The sequence below is a fragment of the Capricornis sumatraensis genome, chromosome 3 (genome assembly GCF_032405125.1).
Source record: "Capricornis sumatraensis isolate serow.1 chromosome 3, serow.2, whole genome shotgun sequence".
In the NCBI taxonomy this organism is placed as follows: Eukaryota; Metazoa; Chordata; class Mammalia; order Artiodactyla; family Bovidae; genus Capricornis; species Capricornis sumatraensis.
The window spans coordinates 165,931,925-165,952,867 of record NC_091071.1 but is presented as its reverse complement, the minus strand read 5'-3'; the positions used below and the strand labels follow the sequence as shown (position 1 = coordinate 165,952,867).

Below are 20,943 nucleotides of genomic sequence, written 5' to 3'. Positions count from 1 at the left end.
TCAGAGTTCCTAGACAGTCACAGATGTTCACATGGACAGAGGAGCCTGGCAGGTTAGTCTGTGGGGTCGCAAGAGTCGGACACGACTGGGCGACTAAGCACAGACACACACACACACACACACACACACAGATGTTCACAGCAGGAGGGACGGGGTAGTGGAGGCGTGCAGAAAAAAGTAGCCAGCCGGAAGGCTCTAGGAGCTGAATCATAGCTTCTACGTGATAGAAATGAGGTTGACGTGAGTATTTGTGCACAATGACTGGCTCCTTTCGGACCTCCTGGGTCTGCGGCTCCGAGGACTGGAGCCCTATTGCATCTTGGGAGTCAGGGGTTAGCCCCGATGCATGGAGGGACGTGTAGTCCTTTCCCTCCCCCGCCTTTCCAACTCACCCTCCTCGGAGGCCGCCTTCGCTGCATCTTTCCCAGCAAGCCCCGCGCTAGCGCGGGCTATTGATTGGCTGCGGCGCGAGCAGGAGGCTCTGCCGGCAGCAGTTATCCAGGGTTTCCGGTGCGAGGCCAGAGCGGGCGAAGCCGTCGGGGTGTCGGCGGTGGGGGTGCGTACGGCGGCGGCTAGGGGGAACAACGCGAGCAGAGGGTCTGTGGTCTCAGATGGTTTTGGCCGGTGCGGGGAATCGCGCGGGTTCAATGTGACGGCTCGGGCCTGGGGGCGGCGGGGGGGGGGGCGGGGTGTGGCCTGTGCGCATGCGCGCGGGGGCGCGCGCGGCTCTTGGGCGCGCGGGGTGTGGGTGGCTGCGCGCGCGCGACGGGGGTGCGCCCACGTGGGGCCAGAGAGGCGGGGAGGAACCGGGAATCCAGCGTCCCGCCACGTCAGTCCCGGGCCTTGAGCCTGTTCCGCGTGCGGCCTGTGGTGAGGGGCCAGTGTTGTGCTGGGAAGTGACTTCTGGAAAAAGGAGGCCTGGCTGGGCACACCGGACAGACCAGAGACTGGGAGAACCGCTGACTCCCTCCGGTGAAGGCCTGCCGGTTTGTTTCAAGCTTCGCGCGCCCCCTGATACTGAGATTTCTGATCCAAGTCTGGAAAATAGCAATGTGTTTGTTTCCATAGGATCTGCTCCTAACCTGACATTGCAAACTACAATGAAGAACCAAGACAAAAAGAATGGGCCTGCCAAGCAATCAGGCAACACTTCCAACCCCAAAAACACTCCGGGGCAACCGGAAGCAGGACCTGAGGGAGCCCAGGGGAGGCCCAGCCAGTCGGCTCCTGCGACAGAACCTGAAGGTTCCACTAGCCAGGCTGCAGGGAAGGCAGAGGGTGTGTGCCAGCTCTGCTTTTCCAATGCGCAGGGGGAGGAGTTTGTGGCGCGCCGGTCTAGCTTCTGGAATTAGAGGCCCAGGCCACTGTTTACCCAGCAGAGAGGAAATGTGGAGAGGAGGCCAATGCTGAGTCTGCGCAGCCCCCACCAGGCGCTGGGGAGTGGATACAGCCTCCCATTCAAAGCACAGGGGCAGACCTCCAGACAAGGCTCTGACAGGATTAAGTCAGGTTGAGGTTGGCAGTCAGATGAGACTCCCAACCAGCAAATCCAGGTTAGAAACACCTCATTCACAAGTGGGTAACTGATGTTTATACTTGAGGCATTTCTGGTGCTTTTTTTTTTTTCCTCTCCCAGAGAAGGATTTATTACTTGAAGAAAGTAAAGAGAAAACTTGATTTCCCAAAGCACTGTCTCCTCCGAACTGTTTTTTTTTTTTTTTAAGACAGCACCCAGTGGCTTGCAGGATCTTAGTTCCTACCAGGGATGGAACCTCCCCTCACCCCGTGAAGCCCAGAGTCCTAACCACTGGACTGCCAGGGAATTCCCTGGAACTTTTTTAATATCAAGAGGCAACATTGGCAGGGTGGAGAAGGGAATGGACTAGAGTTGAGATGTAGAGTTCCTGCTACATGATGCCACCCCTGTGTATTGGATGGTCTGCTTAGTTGATTTCTTTTATGCTCAAAATAAGCGTGGTTGGAGAGTAGTGAGAAATAGTTGGCTTATAGGGAAGTAAACTAAGGCTTAGAGAATTTAGGCAACATTTACCCAAACCAATATGTTTGGGCCTGAAAAATCCCAACCAGCGACCTAACCATCTTATTTCCCTCTCTGCCCTTCATCCTCTCCTGTAGGAGCACAAGCCAAGAGTGCTCAGTCTGGAGCCCTCTGTGATGTCTCTGAGGAGTTGAGCCGCCAGCTGGAAGACATCCTCAGTACATACTGTGTGGACAACAGTCAGGGGGCCCCAGGTGAGGATGTGGCACAGGGTGAGCCTGCTGAACCCGAAGATGCAGAGAAGTCCCGGACCTATGCCTCAAGGAATGGGGAGCCTGAGCCAGAGACTCCAGTAGTCAATGGTGAGAAGGAGATCTCCAAGGGGGAGCCAGGCCCGGACGAGATCCGGACCAGTGATGAGGTCGTAGACCGAGACCACCGAAGGCCACAGGAGAAGAAGAAAGCCAAGGGTCTGGGTGAGCAGAGAACAGCTACTTGTGAGGGGAGGGAGTTTGGACCTGACATACCTGGGCCAGCCCACTCTGCAAGGATTCAGAAGAAACCTGACTTCCAGAGCTGCCAAACCACATAGTCTAATCAAAGCTGCGACAGTGGGGCCATCATGTAGAGGTGTGCGGTTGTTCATTGCATTAGGGGAACAAGTGCAAACCAAAGTCCAATATACTCTTTGAGAAGATGGGAAGCAGGAGTCACCAGTAGGCATCCTGTGCCATCACCATTTCTAATTTGCTGTGTGACCTTAGGCAAGACAGTTCTCCTCTCTGTTCCTTAGTTTTCACTTCTCTACACAATAAGAGAATTGGACTAGACCAGAGTTGAAAAATAAGTTAAGCTTAGCCAGAGGGCCCCAGGAGACCAAGAGAATACCTCATTTATCCAAAGGCTTGACTGCCACCTGGTCCCAGTGAGTTGGTAGTATGTTAGAACTGTAGCTGGCTGCCTTTTTTAGCCACAAATATAGAGTTATGTGAAATCTCTAGATTTGTAACAGTTGGCAACTAATAGGATAGAAGCCAAACAAAACCCATCTGTGGGTTGGATTTGGCCTGTGTGCCAACGATTTGCATTCTCTGCATTGGTCTCTCAGAGCATCCGGGGGTTGACACTTAGGAACCTGTCACAGTGCTTTGCATGGTGGCCCCCTCTGACTCAGGCACAGGCAGTGGAGGAGTCACTTGGGTGGGGATGGAGAGTGAGTGGGTTAAAGAAGCAAGGTGATATTATACCCACATCTTATGGGGTCACTACTCCCCCACCCCCTCCTTGTTATCCTAATTTAAAGAAGTGTGTAGGTTTTTTTTTTTATCTTATGATCAGATATCGAAAGGTATATTTATTTATTGGCAGGGGTATAGTCATTTTAAAGTACACTGTTGGCTGCCTCTGTTGACTGAAGTGCTGTTCTTGAGGAGACCTATTCCTTTTGTGTCCTTCCTTTTTCAGAAGGGCTTTCTTTGCATTGAAAGTGAAAGTCGCTCAGTCGTGTCCGACTCTTCACAGCCCCATGGACTGTACAGTCCATGGACTTCTCCAGGCCAGAATACTGGAGTGGGTAGCCTTTTCCTTCTCCGGGGGATCTTCCCAACCCAGGGATCAAACCCAGGTCTCCTGCATTGCAGGCGGATTCTTTACCGCTGAACCACCAAGGAAGCCCTACTTTGCATTGAAACAGCACTGAATTCACAGGTGGGATACCTTTTTTTCACCTGTAGGTAGAGCAGGCAGTTTTCTTTCTCCCACTCCTGGTGCTCATCTCTGAGATTTCATAGAGACTCATTCTTTTTTTTTGTCTTTTTTATAAAGATCTTTGTGTAATGGGTGGATTGATTCATTGATTGTTTTGGCTGCACTGCGTGGCTTGCGGGATCTTGGTTCCCTGACCAGAGATTGAATCTGCACCCTTGGTAGTAAACACGTGGAGCCCTAACCACTGGACTGTCAGGGAACTCCCTCAGTCCTTCACTGAATAAGTATTTGTTGAGTGTGTCCTCTGTGGTGGGCACTCAGGATGGTCCTGGGGCTATACTGGTGGGCAGAACTGAGTGGGTCCCAGTGTTCCTGAGGCACACAGAAGAGCAGGGAAGGCAGCCAGGTCACCAAACGGAAATGTAACATCTGATAGGTGAGAATAGTGGGCCCAAACCCAAAGGGGGCCTCTAGAAAAGAAGGTACATGCCTTTGCTCCCCGTGCTTTTCAGGAAAGGAGATCACATTACTGATGCAGACGCTGAACACGCTGAGTACCCCTGAGGAGAAGCTCGCAGCTCTGTGCAAGAAGTATGCTGAGCTGGTCAGTGCTTCCCCTTCATACACCCTCCCTGCCCTGGGAGGGTGGCACATTTTTAACTACCGCAAGTTGCATTATATTTCTTCCTATGGTGCTGAATAAGCTTATAGGAGGGGAGCTGAGCTGAACTGGGAAAGAACTGGGTCTTAGAAGGAGATGAAGGTGTGAGGCCAGGAAGCAGAAGGATTATCTGTCAGTAATGAAAAGGCCAACATGATACTCAGAATCATATTGAGGAGAGAAATGAGGAATCCAAGTCTGTTGCTGTATATAAGGAAGAGGGTAGCAGGTGGGCTGGTCTGTGGAGAAAGTTGGGCAAATGTCGTGGTTGGAGAGTCTTACAAGCTTTGAATCTGGAGTCACAGCTTGGAGAGAAACTGGCATCTGCTGACTGTGAGCCTCTGCTGGTCGGTCCTCAGCATCCATTTCTGTATCCTTGACATGGGGCCCTTGGGGTTATTGGGGGCAGTGTGTGACCCACCATCATAGTGTCTAACCTGAGCTGCAGTGGCTGGAGTTGGGTCAACTCTGGAGACCCTGAGTTCCCACAGGGCTCTTCCTCTGTCCCTGTCTCCAGCTGGAAGAACACCGGAACTCCCAGAAGCAGATGAAGCTCTTGCAGAAGAAGCAGAGCCAGCTGGTGCAGGAGAAGGACCACCTGCGCGGCGAGCACAGCAAGGCCGTCCTGGCCCGCAGCAAGCTCGAGAGCCTCTGCCGCGAGCTGCAGCGCCATAACCGCTCCCTCAAGGTGGGGCATCCACTTTTCCTGACCTCACTCGTCTTCAGTAGCTTTCCCCCTAAAAGTAGCACGTGCTTTGGGATAGAGATTTCCTCAGTGACGCTGTGCCTTAGAGCTGCTTTACCACTTGACGTGCACTTGTATTAGGTGAGGTAAAGGTTAAGGTGCTGAGGGAATCCGGACAAGGGGCTTCAGGTTTCTCCATTCCATAGAGTCCCGGGGAGCAGCTCTTCTCCTGGAGGGCTGTCAGTCAGGCCTTTGTCCTTGCTGTGCTTCACCCAGGATGGGGTCAGTCTGATTAAGGCTTGGTCAGTACTGTGACCTCCAGATCGTTAAATATACCCTTTGTGTTTCTTTAAAACTTTGCATCAGTAAGCATGTTTTGCAACTTGTTTTGCTCAGTTTTACTGTATGTTTTAAAATGTTATAAATTTAATATAGATGTGATAGAGAGTAAAAGGTGACAAAAGTCTAATAAATCAAAGGTAATTATTGCCCACCATCCTCAACCCCAGCCCCAGTAGAAACTAATGGGAAACAAACCTGCTTATATGTAGGTTTAAGCATAGCCTTGTAAGTTTCCTTAGTATAAAATGTAACATAGTTTTGTTTTTTAGTGAAATTATTGTACATATATTGTTTCATAGCCTATTCCGTTTTCTCAGTGCCTCATCTTTCCCTATCGTTTATATAAGCCTGTCCCATTCCTTTTAACGGTGGCATTATATGGATACACTGCATTTAGTCAGTACCCTAGTTAGTGTGTTCTGTGTTGTTTCCAGTTTTTCTCTGTTACAGAGCTACAGTGAGAATTCTTTTTATATATATCCCTGGCTAATTATATAGGATTTATCCATAGGCTGAATCTCAGAAGTGAAATGTCTAGGTCAAAGAGTATCAAATTTTAATCTTAGTAGATTTTGCCTTCCCACCAACACTGTCCAAGTGCCTAATTCTGCACAACCCTACCAACCCTGGGTATTACTGAATTTTAACTACTTGGTCAGGGTGAGGGGGTCACAGATGAAAGCACATTTAACTGAGACTAATAGATCCTCCAAACTTATTCTGAGACCAGGAAAAGTAGGCTTCAGGAGATCCAGATTTATTTAGAAAGGCACTTACTTGTAAACCTACATTTTCCTAGGGAGTCTCTGGCTTGATGCCACCTGTTTACAGAGGGGTCCGTTAGTAGCCCCCATTGCTTGACATCTCTTTAGAGCCTGGCTCCTCCTCACTGGGAGAGCAGGGAGGGCTACTGGGAAAGAGCATCCGTGGACTGGTGGGAGAGCCCTGTGAGGCTGGGAGCGGTGGATGATGGAGCTGGGGGTGACTTCTCTGCCCAGGAAGAAGGCGTGCAGCGGGCCCGGGAGGAGGAGGAGAAGCGCAAGGAAGTGACCTCACACTTCCAGGTGACGCTGAACGACATCCAGCTGCAGATGGAACAGCACAATGAGCGCAATTCCAAGCTGCGCCAGGAGAACGTGGAGCTGGCTGAGAGGCTCAAGAAGCTGATCGAGCAGTATGAGCTGCGGGAGGAGGTCAGGGGTCGCCTGGGGATGGAGGGGTCTGGGCGGGTGCCAGCACCAGGCAGCACTTTCCAGGCTTCATCCCTTCGCCCATTCTCCCTTCTTAGGCTGGGAGGGATCTAGAGGAGGAACTGAGGTGATGAGAGGAATCTTGCTTGTGACCACACAGCCGGATCCACAGTGCCCTGTCCTGAACTGTAGGGCCAGGTGTCTTTGGGAGTGAAACTGTCCACGTTCTGAACTGGAGTTACATTCACGGGTCATGTATTTTGTCGCATCCCAGCAGGGATTTGTGGCAGCACCCAACTGGACACGTTAATGCTTATGTAGTTAAACTTGTGAGTATTCTCACCTAGGTTTATAATTAGCCCTACAGTGATATGGGTCAAGTTTTTCTGCCTACTTAAGGCAGTTTCAGTTTTCAGAGTATTTTAGAATTTGGAATCACAGGGTAGGAGCTGGACCTGTGTTCAGTCATCGACTCTGGGGGCTGTGCCCTCCAGTTACTTGCTGCTTTGCTGCCCCCGCCACCTGAAAGGGCAGGGCGTCACTCCCTTGACTGGTGTTGACTGCTGTCCCAGGCACTCGAATCCCTCTCTTTGGGTCCCTGCACACTGTCTCTTGGAAGGGCCCTCTTCCACTTCCCTCTCCTTTCCCCCTGGTACTCCCATTTACTAGGGAGTTGGGCTACAAAAGTGCGGGTTCTCAGTCCAGTGGAGTAATGAGGCTGAAGGTTTAAGTGTATCTGTTACTTGGCTTCCTGGGAGGTGATCTCATCCCGTGCTCATGCCAGACTGACTCAGTGGGAAAGAAACAAGGTGAGGTTGGGAAGTAGACCTTCCAGGGACTTGGGGCCCACAACCTGTGGGACACATGGGAGCCCAGCATGTCATGCTGAAGTGGGACACTGGGCAGCACCCTGGTCTCTGCATGCGGAGCATCCTGTAGCTATTGGGCCTCCCCAAGAAAAGCTCCTGACAGATGGAAACCACACACCCACCCCCGACAATGCTTTCCTGCAGCACATTGACAAAGTCTTCAAACACAAGGACCTGCAGCAGCAGCTGGTGGACGCCAAGCTCCAGCAGGCCCAGGAGATGCTGAAGGAGGCAGAGGAGAGGCACCAGCGGGAGAAGGATTTTGTGAGGCTCAGGCCCCAGGGGTGGGGGTTCTGGGAGGAGGTGGGTCGGGTTCTGGCTCAGCTCACAGTTAGGTGTGCCCGGGAGAGGTGGTTGTCTGGTTAGGCCAGAGCACTGCTAGCTCAGAAACCATCTAAGAGCAGGAAGCCTCGGGGGTCGTGGTGCGTATGGCTAAAACAGTCCAGATGCAGCCTCTAGGGGCTTCTGATGGAATCTGCGGTCCTGTCTCGGAAATAGCTTCTCAAAGAGGCTGTGGAGTCCCAGAGGATGTGCGAGCTGATGAAGCAGCAGGAGACCCACCTGAAACAGCAGGTGAGACTGTGTAGCCTCCCCCTGTGCCTCCATGGTCCCCAAGCTGAGCCCCATCCGGGGGGAGGGAAGTGGGACCCTCATTCTAGGCCCACCTTGACTCCTGCGTGACCTTGCCAAGCCTTTGTTCTCTCTGAACCTGGCTGGCACCTATGTGGTGGTGATCAGGTGGGAAGGCAAGCTAGAAGGACTTGTTCCTGGTCCAAAGTGTTGTATTCCTTTTGAGGAGGCGGAGACAGAACAGGTGATTTTAATTATGTAATTAGACTTCATTTTGGAAGAAGAGTTTGAAAAGGAACATTACAGGAAATATATAAATTACCCCCAGTCCTACTTTTTAGGCTTAACATTTTAGATTCTATCCTTCCAAATAGATGGGGTTTTTCTTGTTTGTTTTAAGGAAAACTGGTATCTCCACAGAATTGTTGGGTCAGGGGGCTAAGGGTGGGTCTGAGTGTGTTGACCAGAAGTGCCCTCCAGAAAAGCCCAGTCTTACTTGTGGGCTTCTCTCTCACCCAGCTTGCCCTGTACACTGAGAAGTTTGAGGAGTTCCAGAACACTCTTTCCAAAAGCAGTGAGGTGTTCACCACATTCAAACAGGAGATGGAAAAGGTAACTGTGGTCCAGATTGTGGGTGGCTATGGGGGTGCAAGCAGCTTCATTCTGAATTGAACACTGGGCCTGCCTTCAGGAAGCCCCCATCCCTGGAGTGCTTCATGTGGCACTGTTTACAATAATATGTGATTGATACCATAGAGGGCTAAGAGTGGGCCGTATTTACCTGGATACACCCTGGGGTGGCTCAGAAAGCGCTGATCTCGCCCCCTTGGGACGGTTTCCCACCTTGGAGACACAGATGCACAAATCGCCTGACCTCCTGATCATTTCCTTCTGTGTCACATAACCCAGATGACTAAGAAGATCAAGAAGCTGGAAAAAGAAACCACCATGTACCGGTCCCGGTGGGAGAGCAGCAACAAGGCCCTGCTTGAGATGGCTGAGGAGGTGGGCTGAGTACGGTGTGCAGCCGGGCTGGGGGTGTGTGAAATTCTTGGCCCTTTCCTGTACTTTCTACCAAGAAGGATGCAGTGAGCCCCGAGTGGAGCTGGGATTCATGCGCGTGTCTGTCCAAGTCCAGAGGCACCAGCCGTCTCCTCAAGGGAGGTAGTGAGCTTAGTGATGGGTCTGTAGTGGAAGCAAAGAGAGCAAATGGAAGAAAGGGGGAAACAGCAGAGAAAGCAAGGGTTGCCGACGTGTGTGCAGCTGGCATGCAGAGCCGTGCAGATAATTTGATTTTGTGGCTTGAAGGGAAGGAGGAGAAAGTAATTGACGGTGAGGCTGCTGTGCGCCAGACCCTGCTGTGTGTGTGGGTGCCCCAGCTCATTGAGCGCTCTCAAGATCTGTGAGGTGATGTTAGTAGTCCAGGCTAACTGATAAGGCAACAGACTCAAAAGCCAAGCACTTGCTAAGGCCATGTGGTGAATAAACAGAGGAATCCATCACCTCCAAGCCATGCCCCTTCTCTATACCACACCTGTCTCCAGCTGGCAGCCATGTCTCAGCATAAACCAAGACTGTTTACTCAAAAGGGGCCAGCTTTTGACTCTGGCCAGTGCCCAGCGTTGTTAAAATGTGAATGGTGAATGTTTTCTACCAATTGGCGGTGGGTGGGCGGTTGATGACATGAAACTGAAGGCCCCATTTCTCTCCCTAGAAAACACTACGGGACAAAGAGCTGGAGGGCCTGCAGGTGAAAATCCAGCGGCTGGAGAAGCTGTGCCGAGCGCTGCAGTCAGAGCGCAATGACCTGAACAAGAGGGTGCAGGACCTGAGTGCTGGTGGCCAGGCTCCCCTCACTGACAGTGGCCCTGAGCGAAGGGCAGAGGCTGCCAATGCCTCTAAGGAACAGGGTGGCGAGGGGCCCAGGGTTCAAACACCGAGCTCCCCGAGGGCCACAGAAGCTCCTTGCTGCCCTGGAGCACTGAGCACAGACCCTTCAGGCCAAACGGGGCCCCAGGAACCCACCTCCATCACCGCCTAGGGTGCCCATGCCAGGGGGTGCTCTGGGAAGGGAGCGAGCCACTCAGCCAGGCCCAGCCTGTGCAAGGCTCCCGCCGCTGAGGCCCAGGGTGCTCTGACCTGGCTGACATCTGACTCTGCAGTTTTGGATTTTATGGGTCAGTCCTGCATACATACGGCATATGTGCAAGGCCTCATACATTTATATATCTGTAAGTGTAAAACAGGCTTGCATCACAGGTGGGGGTGTGTACACATCAAGTCAGTGCCTCTTCTGTGAGCTGAAGCATCTTAAAGGGGAGCTGCCGTCACAGGAAGCTGGCAGGACAAGTGTCTTGAGCTTTCCCCTGCCTGATGTGAGGCTCACCCCTCCCTCCCTGCCCTTCAGAGCTCATGACGGGTGACACACCCAGGCCATGACTGTGTTTCTCCTGTTAGCGGGACTTGGGCAGCTCCAGCTCTCCCAGCTCCCCTGGAAGCTCCTTTGCTTCCCTGGAAAAGGGGCCTCCAGGCAGAGCCTTGACAGAGCACTTGGAGCTGGTGATCGGACTGCTTCCCTGCCTAGGACAAGGGACCTGGAGCATGCTCTGTGCAGGGTGACGTGCTGGTAGGGAGCCCCTCAGGTGCCGCTTCCCCTGCGTGCTGGTGGTGCCAGGACCAGGCCAATGATGCTTCGCAGTAGCCTTATCATTCACAGGTGCCTCTCTAGCCTGCACAAATGATGGACAAGAGATCACCCAAAGGATTCTTCCTGAAGGTTTGGGGTTTTGCTTCCTTTGTGTTTGTTTTGCACATGGCAGTGTTTATATTGAGGATCTTCTGAGGAGGAAGGGGTGCCTAGTGGTGGTGCCTGGGCCTCTGGCCTCTAGCGCCCCACCTGCCTCAGCACCCTGCCTGGCACCTTGGCCACACTGGTGCTTAGGTTTCCTGCTTGATGAAGTCAGATTATTTATAGTGAGAGAAAGGCAAGGGTCCCCATGGGTTTGCCACAAGCTTACCGGTGGCTTCAGTCCTGGGTGGCCACTGCTGATGCCATCACTGCTGTCTCCACGCGGCAGATGCCGGGCCCTGGGTCCAACCATCCCCTTGGCTTGATGAGTCTGCTTCATATATCCATGCCCACAATGTGCATTCTTTTTTGAGATTTGCCCTGATTTGGTTACCCACATAATAAGAGCTGAGATATGCCCTCCTAGTCATCCTACTTGTTCCTGTGTGAGAGCCCCCAGGTCTTGTCCAACAGCTAATGGATAAGAATGAGACTTGGCCATTGGCTGAGCCCCAGAAGTCCGCAGAATGGCTACAGATGGTTGTGTCTGTTTCTTCTGTACCCCAACTCCCACCCCTCACACATGCTACGCTGCACTCTGAAACACCTACTGTTTGCAAACTTGCCAGCGCATTAGCCAGTGTTTGTACAAAACACTTCTGGGACAGCAGAATGTATGAGTCTGGCATCAGGAAGCAGGGGTACGCTGGGTTTGGGGTACCATAACCCCATCTCCAGCTGGGCCTCAGCTTCATTGTAGCTGGAAGCCATAGACCAAGATGGATTGAGTGGATGAGTTTTTGCTTCTTGCTGTATTTCCTCGAAGTTAGTTCATTGTCTTACAGCTCCCTTCATCTTCCACAAACAGCCCGCTCTTTTTTTTTAACAGCCCACTCTTAACAGCTCTTATATCCCTCAGGTGATAAGGTTCTTAACGAGTGTGAAGTACTCCTGAATTATGTTAGGACTTAAACCAGAGATGGCAAATGAATGACACACCATTTCCCCTCTTCATCCATGGGTGGTACCACTAATCATCTGAGTATTTCCTGTTACATTCCTGGTATACCCTCATTTCTCAAGATTCCCCCAGCAGCCAGTGTGAGTGTTGAGACCTGTTTGCCATCTTTGGCTGAGATCCTGCTCTGCTGAGGAACAGAGGAGCTGCCAACAGGGTTTGCTGGGCTAAGGAAGCACGGGAAGAGGCAGAAGTTTCTGCCTGCCCCCTTCAAAGAGCAGGGAGGCCAGCAGTGGCCCACAGGGTCACCTGCCCCACTTCAGCTACCTCTTAAAGCCTACAGTGTTGGCAGGGAGGGGACTGCCAGAGCCCAGTATGGTGTGGCAAGTTAGAGTCTTCAGAAGCCAAGAATAGCTGCTTGGTGAGCAAGGTGGCCCCAGCTGTGCAGGGTAGATGCTCTGCTCTCAGCTCAGCTGTCCGTCTGTAGCCATCGAGGCCAGGCTGTAGGTGGGGTCCCATTCTCTGTTGACCAAATCTTCTTAATCACTACAGCTGCTCTGCTTGCTCTGCTTTCCAAAGTCAGCCCAGGTTCCTGGGTGCTGCCCACACCAGTCAGGGTCCTGGGCCAGATGCAGAGGTGGCCTATCCATGACTGGGGCAGGTCTCATGCCCATGACCTCAGTTTTTGGACCAAGAGCTGTGTTGGTTTCTTAGGTTGCTAGCTTTTCCTCTAGGGGGCCACCGCGGGTGAGGCTCTGCTGACAGTAACTTGTGTTCAGGGTCTTGTCCAGCTGAGAGCTTCGTGTCCACCAGATGCTGAGAGGTGGCAGCAGCACTTTTTAAAAGGTTTGTTTTCCGTGAGGTTTTTGGACCATGGGCTGCGCTCAGGCACTTTCTATGAGAGAATGTTATGTCTGTAAAGGATGGTTATTTCCCCACCCTGGTGTCTGCGGCAGGGGGGCCCAAGCCTGCTGAGGTGGTTCTCCTGCTGCTGCTCCAGCCCTCCCACCTTGCACAGCACAGAGGAGGTCACCCTAGGGACAGCCAGGCACCTGCCTGGGGGAGGGGTGCTGCCTTCTGTCCCTATACTGCTTCCCTTATGGCCCAACCTGGCCGTCCAGATTTGTTTGAAGCTGTGCTGACAGCTTTTTTGTCTCCTTTTGGTATTCACAACAGCCAGGGACTTGATGTATTTTAAAACCACATTAAATAAAGAGTCTGTTGCCTTAGTTTTTCTCTTCCAACCTTCGTGGTCCTTTGCTACTTCTGGATCCATCTGGCCATCACTGATGTGTCCAGATCTGTGACATTTCTGGTTCTGCCCTGGTATCGTGCACCTTCCAGGGTGCCCTCCTGCCTTCCAGCAGTCACCGCAGGCTTAGGACACTAGCAGATTCTCTTCAACTGCCTCAGCAGGGCCTTTGGCAAAGTTGGCATGATGCTCATCAGATATATATGATTTTTTCCCATCAAAACTTGTCCCTGCCCTCAGAGTTCATGGGCTAGTGAGGAGGAAAGGTGCTTTTAGATACAGAAAAGTTGGTTGTGCTGTGGGAGCAGAGAAGAGGTCCTGTTCCCTTCACCAAGGGGATAGAGTTAGATCCCAGAAGAGCCTTAGGACCCAAAAGGCAAGTGGAAGTTCAACATTTAGTGAGGAAGTGGTTGATTTGGCAAAGCGGGTGCACTGGAGGGTAGTGGGAGGAAATGAGACCAGCCAAACCACCATGAGCCCCTGTGCCAGGCTAAGGAATCTGGGGTAGGTCTAGAGAGAAGGAGCCACTGAAGTTTAAATACGAATCAGTCAAGTCTATGAGGAAGGCACAAAGAGGGGAGACTAGAGAGTTTGGCATAGGCCAACTAGTGGGGCCCAAATTAAGGGGAGTGGATGCTGCCGCCATCGCCACTGGGCCTGTCCACCGTGGGTTGTATCTCTGGCACTGGCCCAGCCAAGAGAATACACAGGAACCTCCAGGTCCCTTTGATTTCATGCTTTCCATTCCAAGACCAGAATCTGCACTTAATGCTTATGAATTGGTGTGTTTCTTAACTCCTGTTCACCCACCCAAGGCAAGGTGTAAAAGTTGAGACTCCTGTAAGGGAGACAGCTTACTGGTACCTCACCCAGCATCCTGTTCACCTGTGCTGGTCTTGCCCAAAGGATTACATATGAATAATTGCCACACAGCAGAGACAAGTGTCCTTCCCACCAGCTTCCACAGGCTTATGTGTCCACAGTGATTGTTGAAGTCTTAATGTCTTCCCTTCTGGAGCAGTCTAGATGTTAGAAGCACCTGGGAAAGAGCCCCAGTGAGGTGCCTTTGGAAAGGGTGCCCACCCCTCTGGAACTCAGTGAGGCCCAGGCCTGAGAAAGATGCTCCTGCTCAGTGGGGGTGGGGTGGGGGGAGGGGTAGGTAGGTGTGGTGGTGGTGTGCTGGCCCTGGGGCAGTTATCTGAGACTGCAGGGCAGCCTCCTGTTGCATTAGATGCTTCTCAAGAGACCTGAGCTGGGAGCTTCTGACTGGTCTTTTAATAGCTGCCCCATTGATCTGGCCTCTTGGGGCAGCACCAGCAGCGCTGGCTCAGCCTTCATCAGATACTCAGGTTTCCCTCCTGGGGACTGGTGTCAAGTGCTGGGTTTGCTCTGACCTGATGCTCCCCACACGTATCCCCTAGGCCTGGGGGTGGGGAGAGGGTAGGCTTGGTCTTGTCATTTCGTGAATGGCTGAACACACCCCCATTGCCTACCAGAATGGGTGCTCTGGAGGGAGTGGTATTACCCTCAAAAGAATATTGTTGACCTTTAGTATAACGGGACAATGACTACCTTCCTTCAGGATTGTTAAAAGGATACATAAAATGCATAATAGGGGGCCTGGACTCACTTGAAAGATGGTTGTCTTCTCTTGCAGTTTCTGCTGCTGCTTTTTGTGTTTCATATTTGTCGTTGTTCAGTTACTCAGTTGTGTCCAACTCTTTTTGACCCCATGGACTGCAGCATGCCAGGCAACCCTGTCCTTCACCAGCTCCCAGAGCTTGCTCAGACTCCTGTCCATTGAGTCAGTGATGCCATCCAACCATCTCATCCTCTGTCGTCCCCTTCTTCTACTTTCAATCTTTCCTAACATCAGAATCTTTTCCAATGAGTCACTTCCTCCCATCAGGTGGCCAAAGTATGGGAGCTTCAGGTTCAGTACTTCCAATGAATGCTCAGGATTGATTTCTTTTAGGATTGACAGGTTTCTCCTTGCAGTCCAGTTCAGTTCAGTCGCTCAGTCGTGTCCGACTCTGCGACCCCATGAATTGCAGCACGCCAGGCCTCCCTGTCCATCACCAACTCCCAGAGTTCACTCAAACTCATGTCCTTCAAGTCAGTGATGCCATCCAGCCATCTCATCCTCTGTCATCCCCTTCTCCTCCTGCCCCCAATCCCTCCCAGCATCAAGGTCTTTTCCAATGAGTCAACTCTTCGCATGAGGTGGCCAAAGTATTGGAGTTTCAGCTTCAGCATCAGTCCTTCCAATGAACACCCAGGACTGATCTCCTTTAGAATGGACTGGTTGGATCTCCTTGCAGTCCAAGGGACTCTCAAAAGTCTTCTGCAACACATTCAAAAGCATCAGTTCTTCAGTGCTCAGCCTTCTTTATAGTTCAACTCTCACATCCATACATGACTATTGGAAAAACCATAGCTTTGATTAGACAGACCTTTGTCGGCAAAGCACTATCTGCTTTTTAATATGCCTTCTAGATTTGTCATAGCTTTTCTTCCAAGGAGCAAGTGTCTCAATTTCATGAAGTCACCATCTGCAGTGATTTTGGAGCCCAAGAAAATAAAGTCTGTCACTGTTTCCATTTCCATTGTTTCCCCATCTATTTGCCATGAAGTGATGGGACTAGATGCCATGATCTTCGTTTTTTGGATGTTGAGTCTTAAACCAACTTTTTCACTCTCACTCTTTCACCTTCATCAAGAGGCTCTTTAGTTCCTCTTTGCTTTCTGCCATTAGGGTGATGTCATCTGCATATCTGAGGTTATTGATATTTCTCCCCCGGCAATCTTGATTCCAGCTTGTGCTTCATCCAGCCCGGCATTTTGCGTGATGTACTCTGCATATAAGTTAAATAAGCAGGGTGACAATATACAGTCTTGACATACTCCTTTCCCAAAGTGGAACCAGTCTGTTGTTCCATGTCCGGTTCTAACTGTTGCTTCTTGTCTTGATCTGAATACAGGTTTCTAAGGAGGCAGGTCAGGTGGTCTGATATTCCCGCCTCTTTAGGAATTTTCCAGTTTGTTGTGATCCACACAGTCAAAGGCTTTGGCGCAGTCAATGAAGCAAAAGTATATGTTTTTCTGAAACTCTCTTGCTTTTTCTAGGATCCAGTGGTTGTTGGCAATTTGATCTCTGGTTCCTCTGCCTTTTTGTAAATCCAGCTTTAACATCTGAAAGCTCTTGGTTCACGAACTGTTGAAACCTAGCTTGGAGAATTTTGAGCATTACTTTGGTAGCATGTGAGATGAGTTCAATTGCGCAGTAGTTTGAACATTCTTTGGCATTGCCTTTCTTTGGGATTGGAATGAAAACTGACCTTTTCCAGTCCTGTATCTCCCAGCTCCCCACCTTTCTCTCCTCCATTTCTGACAAAGCTTCCACCATTTTGCAAGGGACTGTAGCTTCTCTCTTAAACTGATAGGCAGTGAAAGGGTTTTTTGGATTGTCCTCACATAACCAATATCAGCACCTTAATTCAAATGGAGACGTGAAGTCCAGTGAAAGAAACAACTCAATAAATGTGGAGATGCTCCTCCCATCTTACTCCCTCCACTCTATAAAAGGTCAGTTTCTCTTTAAATGCAAATTACCTACTGCGAGCTCAGCTTCCACCCATTCGTTTCCCTAGTTGAAGAGAGCTGAGGGCGGAGGGAACCGAGACGGAAGCATCACTCCGGACCCTAAATCTTCAGGTTAGTTTCCCCCTTGGGGGTGGGTGCAGAGGCGGAATGACGCTGATCTCTCGCTCCATTTCGGATCCTGGCTCCCGAGCTGAGAGATCTTTTTGGCACGCGACTTTAGAGACTGATTGTGGAAAATAGATCCCAGGTCGCCACCACGCATTCCTAGGGAGCTGGGGCTCCCGCTGTAATTCTTCTCTCGCGTCTCTAATTGGACTAAGCTGGGGCTGGGCCAGGCATTTGACGCGCTAGTTTCCCCAGCACCACACCCCTCAGTGCCTGCCTGATGCGTGCGGATTTAAATACTTATGCCCCAGGCGCCACCCCAGAGTGCGGAGTCGGGCTTGGTGGTGGAACCTGGGAGTAAGCAGCTTGGGGAAAGCCCGTAAAGGGCCTCCAGACCTCAGGCCGAGGGACCTTCGCGGACCAGGCAGGGAGGGAGGCCGAGTGGTGCGAGCTTCAGCGCAGCCTTTGTTGTAGGCCCAGCCTGCCGGCTGCCCTGCCGTACCACCCGGCCCTCTCTGACTACAGCTGCAGCCAAGAGGGGACTTCCCGACTGGGGAGGGTGAAGCACCTGGAAGGCTGTCCCAGGGAACTAACGGGAGTCTCCTGGTGTTTACCGTTGGAGGTGGGGTGGAAGAGAAAGGATGCCAAGTGTCTAAATGCGGGGACTGAGCCCTGCTAGCTCAACCATTGATGCCCATCCTCTAGGGGTCCGACATGGGGTCTTCCCAGGTGATCCCATGCACGTTTTGATCCTCTTCTATGCTGAGGTTCGTCAGGGTCTGTCCAGGCAGTTGCTGAATAGAACCGGAGTCTAATTAAAACACCCCTAAACCCCAGCTGGGCTCCTGCCAGCTCACTTCCACCCTGACTCCCCCTACATTTCCTCCGCCGGCTCCACCCCCTCCGCTACAGGGACTGGAAACCCCGGGAGCAGCTGCAGCCCGAGAATAGTGTCTGGTCCAGTCCTTTCAGGCAAGACCTAGGTTTCAAGCTAAGGCTCGAGGGCAGAGGAGACCTGGATTGGGCCACAGGTCTTTCAAATACACAGCTGTGATCTCAGCAGTAGGTGCTGGCACCTGGCCTTGCCCATACTGGAGTGATGAGGGGACAGTCAGAAGGTCCTGGGGCCATCCTTTGCAGTTCTCAGGGATAGGTGGATGGAGGGATGGCTTTGCCCACACCACCTCAGTGGGGCTGCCTCCCTCCCAGGGCCTGAGGCCTAGCCAGCATCCAATGGAGGACAAGAAGAAGAAAAGGAGTCCCAAGCCCTGTCTGACCCAGCCAGCCCAGCCCCCAGGCACACTACGCAGGGTCCCAGTGCCCACAAGCCACAGTGGCTCCTTGGCCCTGGGACTCCCTCACCTGCCATCCCCCAAACAGCGGACCAAGTTCAAGAGGTAGGTACAGACGGGAAGTAGGGCAAGGAGGGAGGGACCCTAACTCTGGCCTGAGCCCTGTGGGCAGCAAGGTAAAGTGGGGTTTAGCCTATAATTTCTAAGCAGGAATCCATGCCTTCCCTGGGGCTCCCCCTCCCCCCACTGGCCCCTGAGAATTCAGACCCAGTCCCTACTTTCAGGTGTGTTGGGAAAAGACCAGGTGGGTCACAGGGATCACCCAGTGTGATGATGCACCTCAGAGCAGGGAGTGTGCAGACTTCCAGAAGTGAGTCAGAGAAGGCTGTTGGGCACACTGGAGACAGAGACTGTTCTAAGCGGAGGGGCCTGCCTGGCAGAAGTATGGAAGAAAAATATTGCCTGCAAGGTTCCAGGAATCACAAAGTGGTCTGGTGGTCCCGGAGTGTCATGGGCCAGGAAATGGTGAGGGGATACTCAAGTAAACGATTTGAGTTCGCCTCCTACCCTACCTTGCGTGTCTACCCTATAGTGCTTCCACTAAACACACATTCCTCCTCTGATTACTATGTTTCCCTGTGCCTTTGGCACCGCCTGCCTAAGAGGCATGTTTGGACACGGCCAAGTGAGCGTAGCGGAAGCTCAGGGCTGGGACAGGAATAGTAGGAAGTGCAGTTAGAGAGGCATGGAGGCCAAGCTGGGAAGGTCGTGCAGTGTTCTCCTGTGGGCAATGGAAGATTCAAAAAATGGTTTTTATATACAAGAGGGGCAGAAAAATGTTTTTGGAAGTGGTAAAATGGCTCTCATGGCAATAAGGAAGTAACTGTCCCCAAATTCACTGAGGACCAGTAAGGCCAAGTGATCACAGGAGGATTGAGTGAGGGGTCAGACAGGAACCCAAGAGCCCTGCTCCAGGTGTGGTTCTGGCTGTACCACTGGAAGAAAACAACTTCTTCTGACCTCTCATCCTCACCCCTCTTCATCCACTTGCTTCCCTTAATGCATCCTAGTGCCCCAGACAGGGTCAGAAGAACAAACATCCACTTATGTTGACAGGTGGATAGAAAGATGAATTAGTGCATAGACAGATGGCACAAAAGACCTGGGGTACCTGGCTTCCCCCACCCTGTGACCATGGCCACGCCCACTCACCCAGGGTAGGCAAGGAGAAATGCCGCCCCGTGCTGGCAGGAGGTGCAGGCGGCTCTGCAGGCACGCCCCTGCAGCACTCTTTCCTGACCGAGGTGACCGACGTCTATGAAATGGAAGGGGGGCTGCTGAACCTGCTCAACGACTTCCACTCAGGCCGGCTGCAGGCCTTCGGTGAGTCCTGGGGGTGGGGCTGGAGGGGGAGGCTGGGACGTGGGTCCCAAGCTTGCTCCCAGAGCTGACAGGTGCTATCCAGGGAAGGAATGCTCCTTCGAGCAGTTGGAGCACGTGCGGGAGATGCAGGAGAAGCTGGCCCGGCTGCACTTCAGCCTAGATGTGTGTGGAGAGGAGGAAGAGGAGGAGGAAGAGGAGGACGGGGTGACGGACGGGCTGCCTGAGGAGCAGAAGAAGACAATGGCTGACCGCAACCTGGACCAGCTGCTTAGCAATGTGGGTCAGGGCTGGGGGCTTCAGTTCCTGAGGGCACCAGGGGGTGGGAGGGTGCATGCTTCCAAGACCATTCCTGGCCCCTAGGTGAAAAACTGGGGGTGCATGGAGGCAAAAGCTCTGGGCCTCTCAACGCCCACCAGAAGATGAGCCCCAGAACATCCAGAGTTTGGCCTGGTGCCCTCCTTACAGAAACCCCCCTTTCTCTTTCTGTTGACAGCTGGAAGATCTTAGTAATTCTATGTATCCTTTCTAGGGAACTTGACAGTGGGTGTCCTCCACTCCCAGATATAAAATCAGCTTCCTCCTCCCCACCACCCTGCAGGAATATTTACAGATAACCAACGTCCTCACCCCTTTCAGAATTAGTCCCCAACTCCCCCTACCCTGGTAGAGGTGCAGAAAGAATTCCCCAAATTTTAGGTGAAAGAATAGTGGTTGCAGGAAATATGTTCTACGTACTTACCAAAATATTTTTAGGCACTTTAGCTTACACCAGTCTATGACAAAGCTTGTCTGATGTCTCCCTATTCTTTCAGCACTGAACAATTATTTTTACTGATCAGATTATCTCTCATCTAGTCCTAAGAGAAGTAGGGCACACACACCTGCATGATCTAAACCAAAAGCGAAGGGGGTAAAGCACCTGGCAAGAGGGGCCAGCAAGGGCTGCAACCCTAAATCACGGACCACCCCAGAGTCCCTGACCCCCGCCCCTTTGCACAGTTGGGGAAACTAAGCTTGCGCAGGCCGGGACAATAGGGCTGGAAGGACCTGGGGTCCAGAGCATCACAGTCCTTGACCCGCACAGACAGAAGCTGCACCTGGCCGAGAACGCCGAGCCCGAGGAGCCGTCAGCTGTGTAGGTGTTACGACCCAGGCCTTGACTGTCCATTCTCATTTCCTTCAAACTGTGACTTTTTTACGGACTCGAGTGGGTGTTTCGCGGCCCCCCCCAGGTGCTATGGGAGAGGGGGGCACTGAATGGAATTAAACCAGAAGGAAAGAAAGCGGTGTGTGTCTTCTCTCTTGCGCCTTCTACTCGGCAGGGGCGCCCGGGCCCCAGCTCTCGCAGGGACGCCCCTGCGCAACACACTTCTGGTTTGGGAGGTCCCGCTCGGGCGGTTAGATTCCCCGGAGCTGCTCGGGGTGTGTGGGAACCAGGACCGCCTCGCGCCCGGTCCTGGCTGGAGCCCAAAGGAGGCCACGGAGACGGCGGGGCGGGGCCTGAGCCCATCCGCCCGCGGCGCAGGCCGGTGACGCGCT

The 20,943-nt window shown here is 52.3% G+C and overlaps 2 protein-coding genes across 6 annotated transcripts; both read left to right on the top strand.

The window, feature by feature from the left end:
* Positions 1–493: 493 nt before the first annotated feature.
* TXLNA (taxilin alpha) lies at positions 494–17,959 on the top strand. 3 transcript variants are annotated; one of them, XR_011144641.1, is made up of 13 exons: positions 494–556; positions 1,069–1,278; positions 2,137–2,475; positions 4,219–4,310; positions 4,885–5,055; positions 6,393–6,587; positions 7,598–7,717; positions 7,952–8,026; positions 8,543–8,635; positions 8,933–9,028; positions 9,738–10,200; positions 16,672–16,735; positions 17,939–17,959. XR_011144641.1 is itself a non-coding variant. In XM_068967029.1 (11 exons), exons 2-11 carry the CDS (start codon positions 1,101–1,103, stop codon positions 10,062–10,064), a joined length of 1,686 nt encoding a protein of 561 aa, XP_068823130.1. In that variant the 5' UTR covers positions 494–556; positions 1,069–1,100; the 3' UTR covers positions 10,065–12,957. The 3 variants fall into 3 exon arrangements, 2 of the variants coding, with proteins under 2 accessions (XP_068823130.1, XP_068823132.1); XM_068967029.1 differs by lacking the exons at positions 16,672–16,735; positions 17,939–17,959 and having other exon boundaries at positions 9,738–12,957; XM_068967031.1 differs by lacking the exons at positions 494–556; positions 16,672–16,735; positions 17,939–17,959 and adding an exon at positions 912–986 and having other exon boundaries at positions 9,738–12,957.
* On the top strand, positions 10,145–20,608 carry CCDC28B (coiled-coil domain containing 28B). 3 transcript variants are annotated; one of them, XM_068967032.1, is made up of 7 exons: positions 10,145–10,200; positions 16,672–16,735; positions 17,939–18,126; positions 19,238–19,404; positions 19,487–19,680; positions 19,898–19,920; positions 20,489–20,608. In XM_068967032.1, exons 3-7 carry the CDS (start codon positions 17,963–17,965, stop codon positions 20,541–20,543), a joined length of 603 nt encoding a protein of 200 aa, XP_068823133.1. In that variant the 5' UTR covers positions 10,145–10,200; positions 16,672–16,735; positions 17,939–17,962; the 3' UTR covers positions 20,544–20,608. The 3 variants fall into 3 exon arrangements, with proteins under 3 accessions (XP_068823133.1, XP_068823134.1, XP_068823135.1); XM_068967033.1 differs by lacking the exons at positions 10,145–10,200; positions 17,939–18,126 and having other exon boundaries at positions 16,399–16,735; positions 19,138–19,404; XM_068967034.1 differs by lacking the exons at positions 10,145–10,200; positions 16,672–16,735 and having other exon boundaries at positions 18,066–18,126; positions 19,138–19,404.
* The last annotated feature ends 335 nt before the right edge of the window (positions 20,609–20,943 follow it).

Bases quoted from the DNA above. Each gene is read 5' to 3' on its own strand.
- TXLNA (XM_068967029.1), top strand. From the start codon at position 1,101: ATGAAGAACCAAGACAAAAAGAATGGGCCTGCCAAGCAATCAGGCAAC. The intron at 8,636-8,932 runs GTAACTGTGGTC...CACATAACCCAG, and splicing joins TCAAACAGGAGATGGAAAAG to ATGACTAAGAAGATCAAGAA. The intron at 9,029-9,737 runs GTGGGCTGAGTA...TTCTCTCCCTAG, and splicing joins TGCTTGAGATGGCTGAGGAG to AAAACACTACGGGACAAAGA.
- CCDC28B (XM_068967032.1), top strand. From the start codon at position 17,963: ATGGAGGACAAGAAGAAGAAAAGGAGTCCCAAGCCCTGTCTGACCCAG. The intron at 18,127-19,237 runs GTAGGTACAGAC...CCACTCACCCAG, and splicing joins CAGCGGACCAAGTTCAAGAG to GGTAGGCAAGGAGAAATGCC. The intron at 19,405-19,486 runs GTGAGTCCTGGG...GGTGCTATCCAG, and splicing joins AGGCCGGCTGCAGGCCTTCG to GGAAGGAATGCTCCTTCGAG.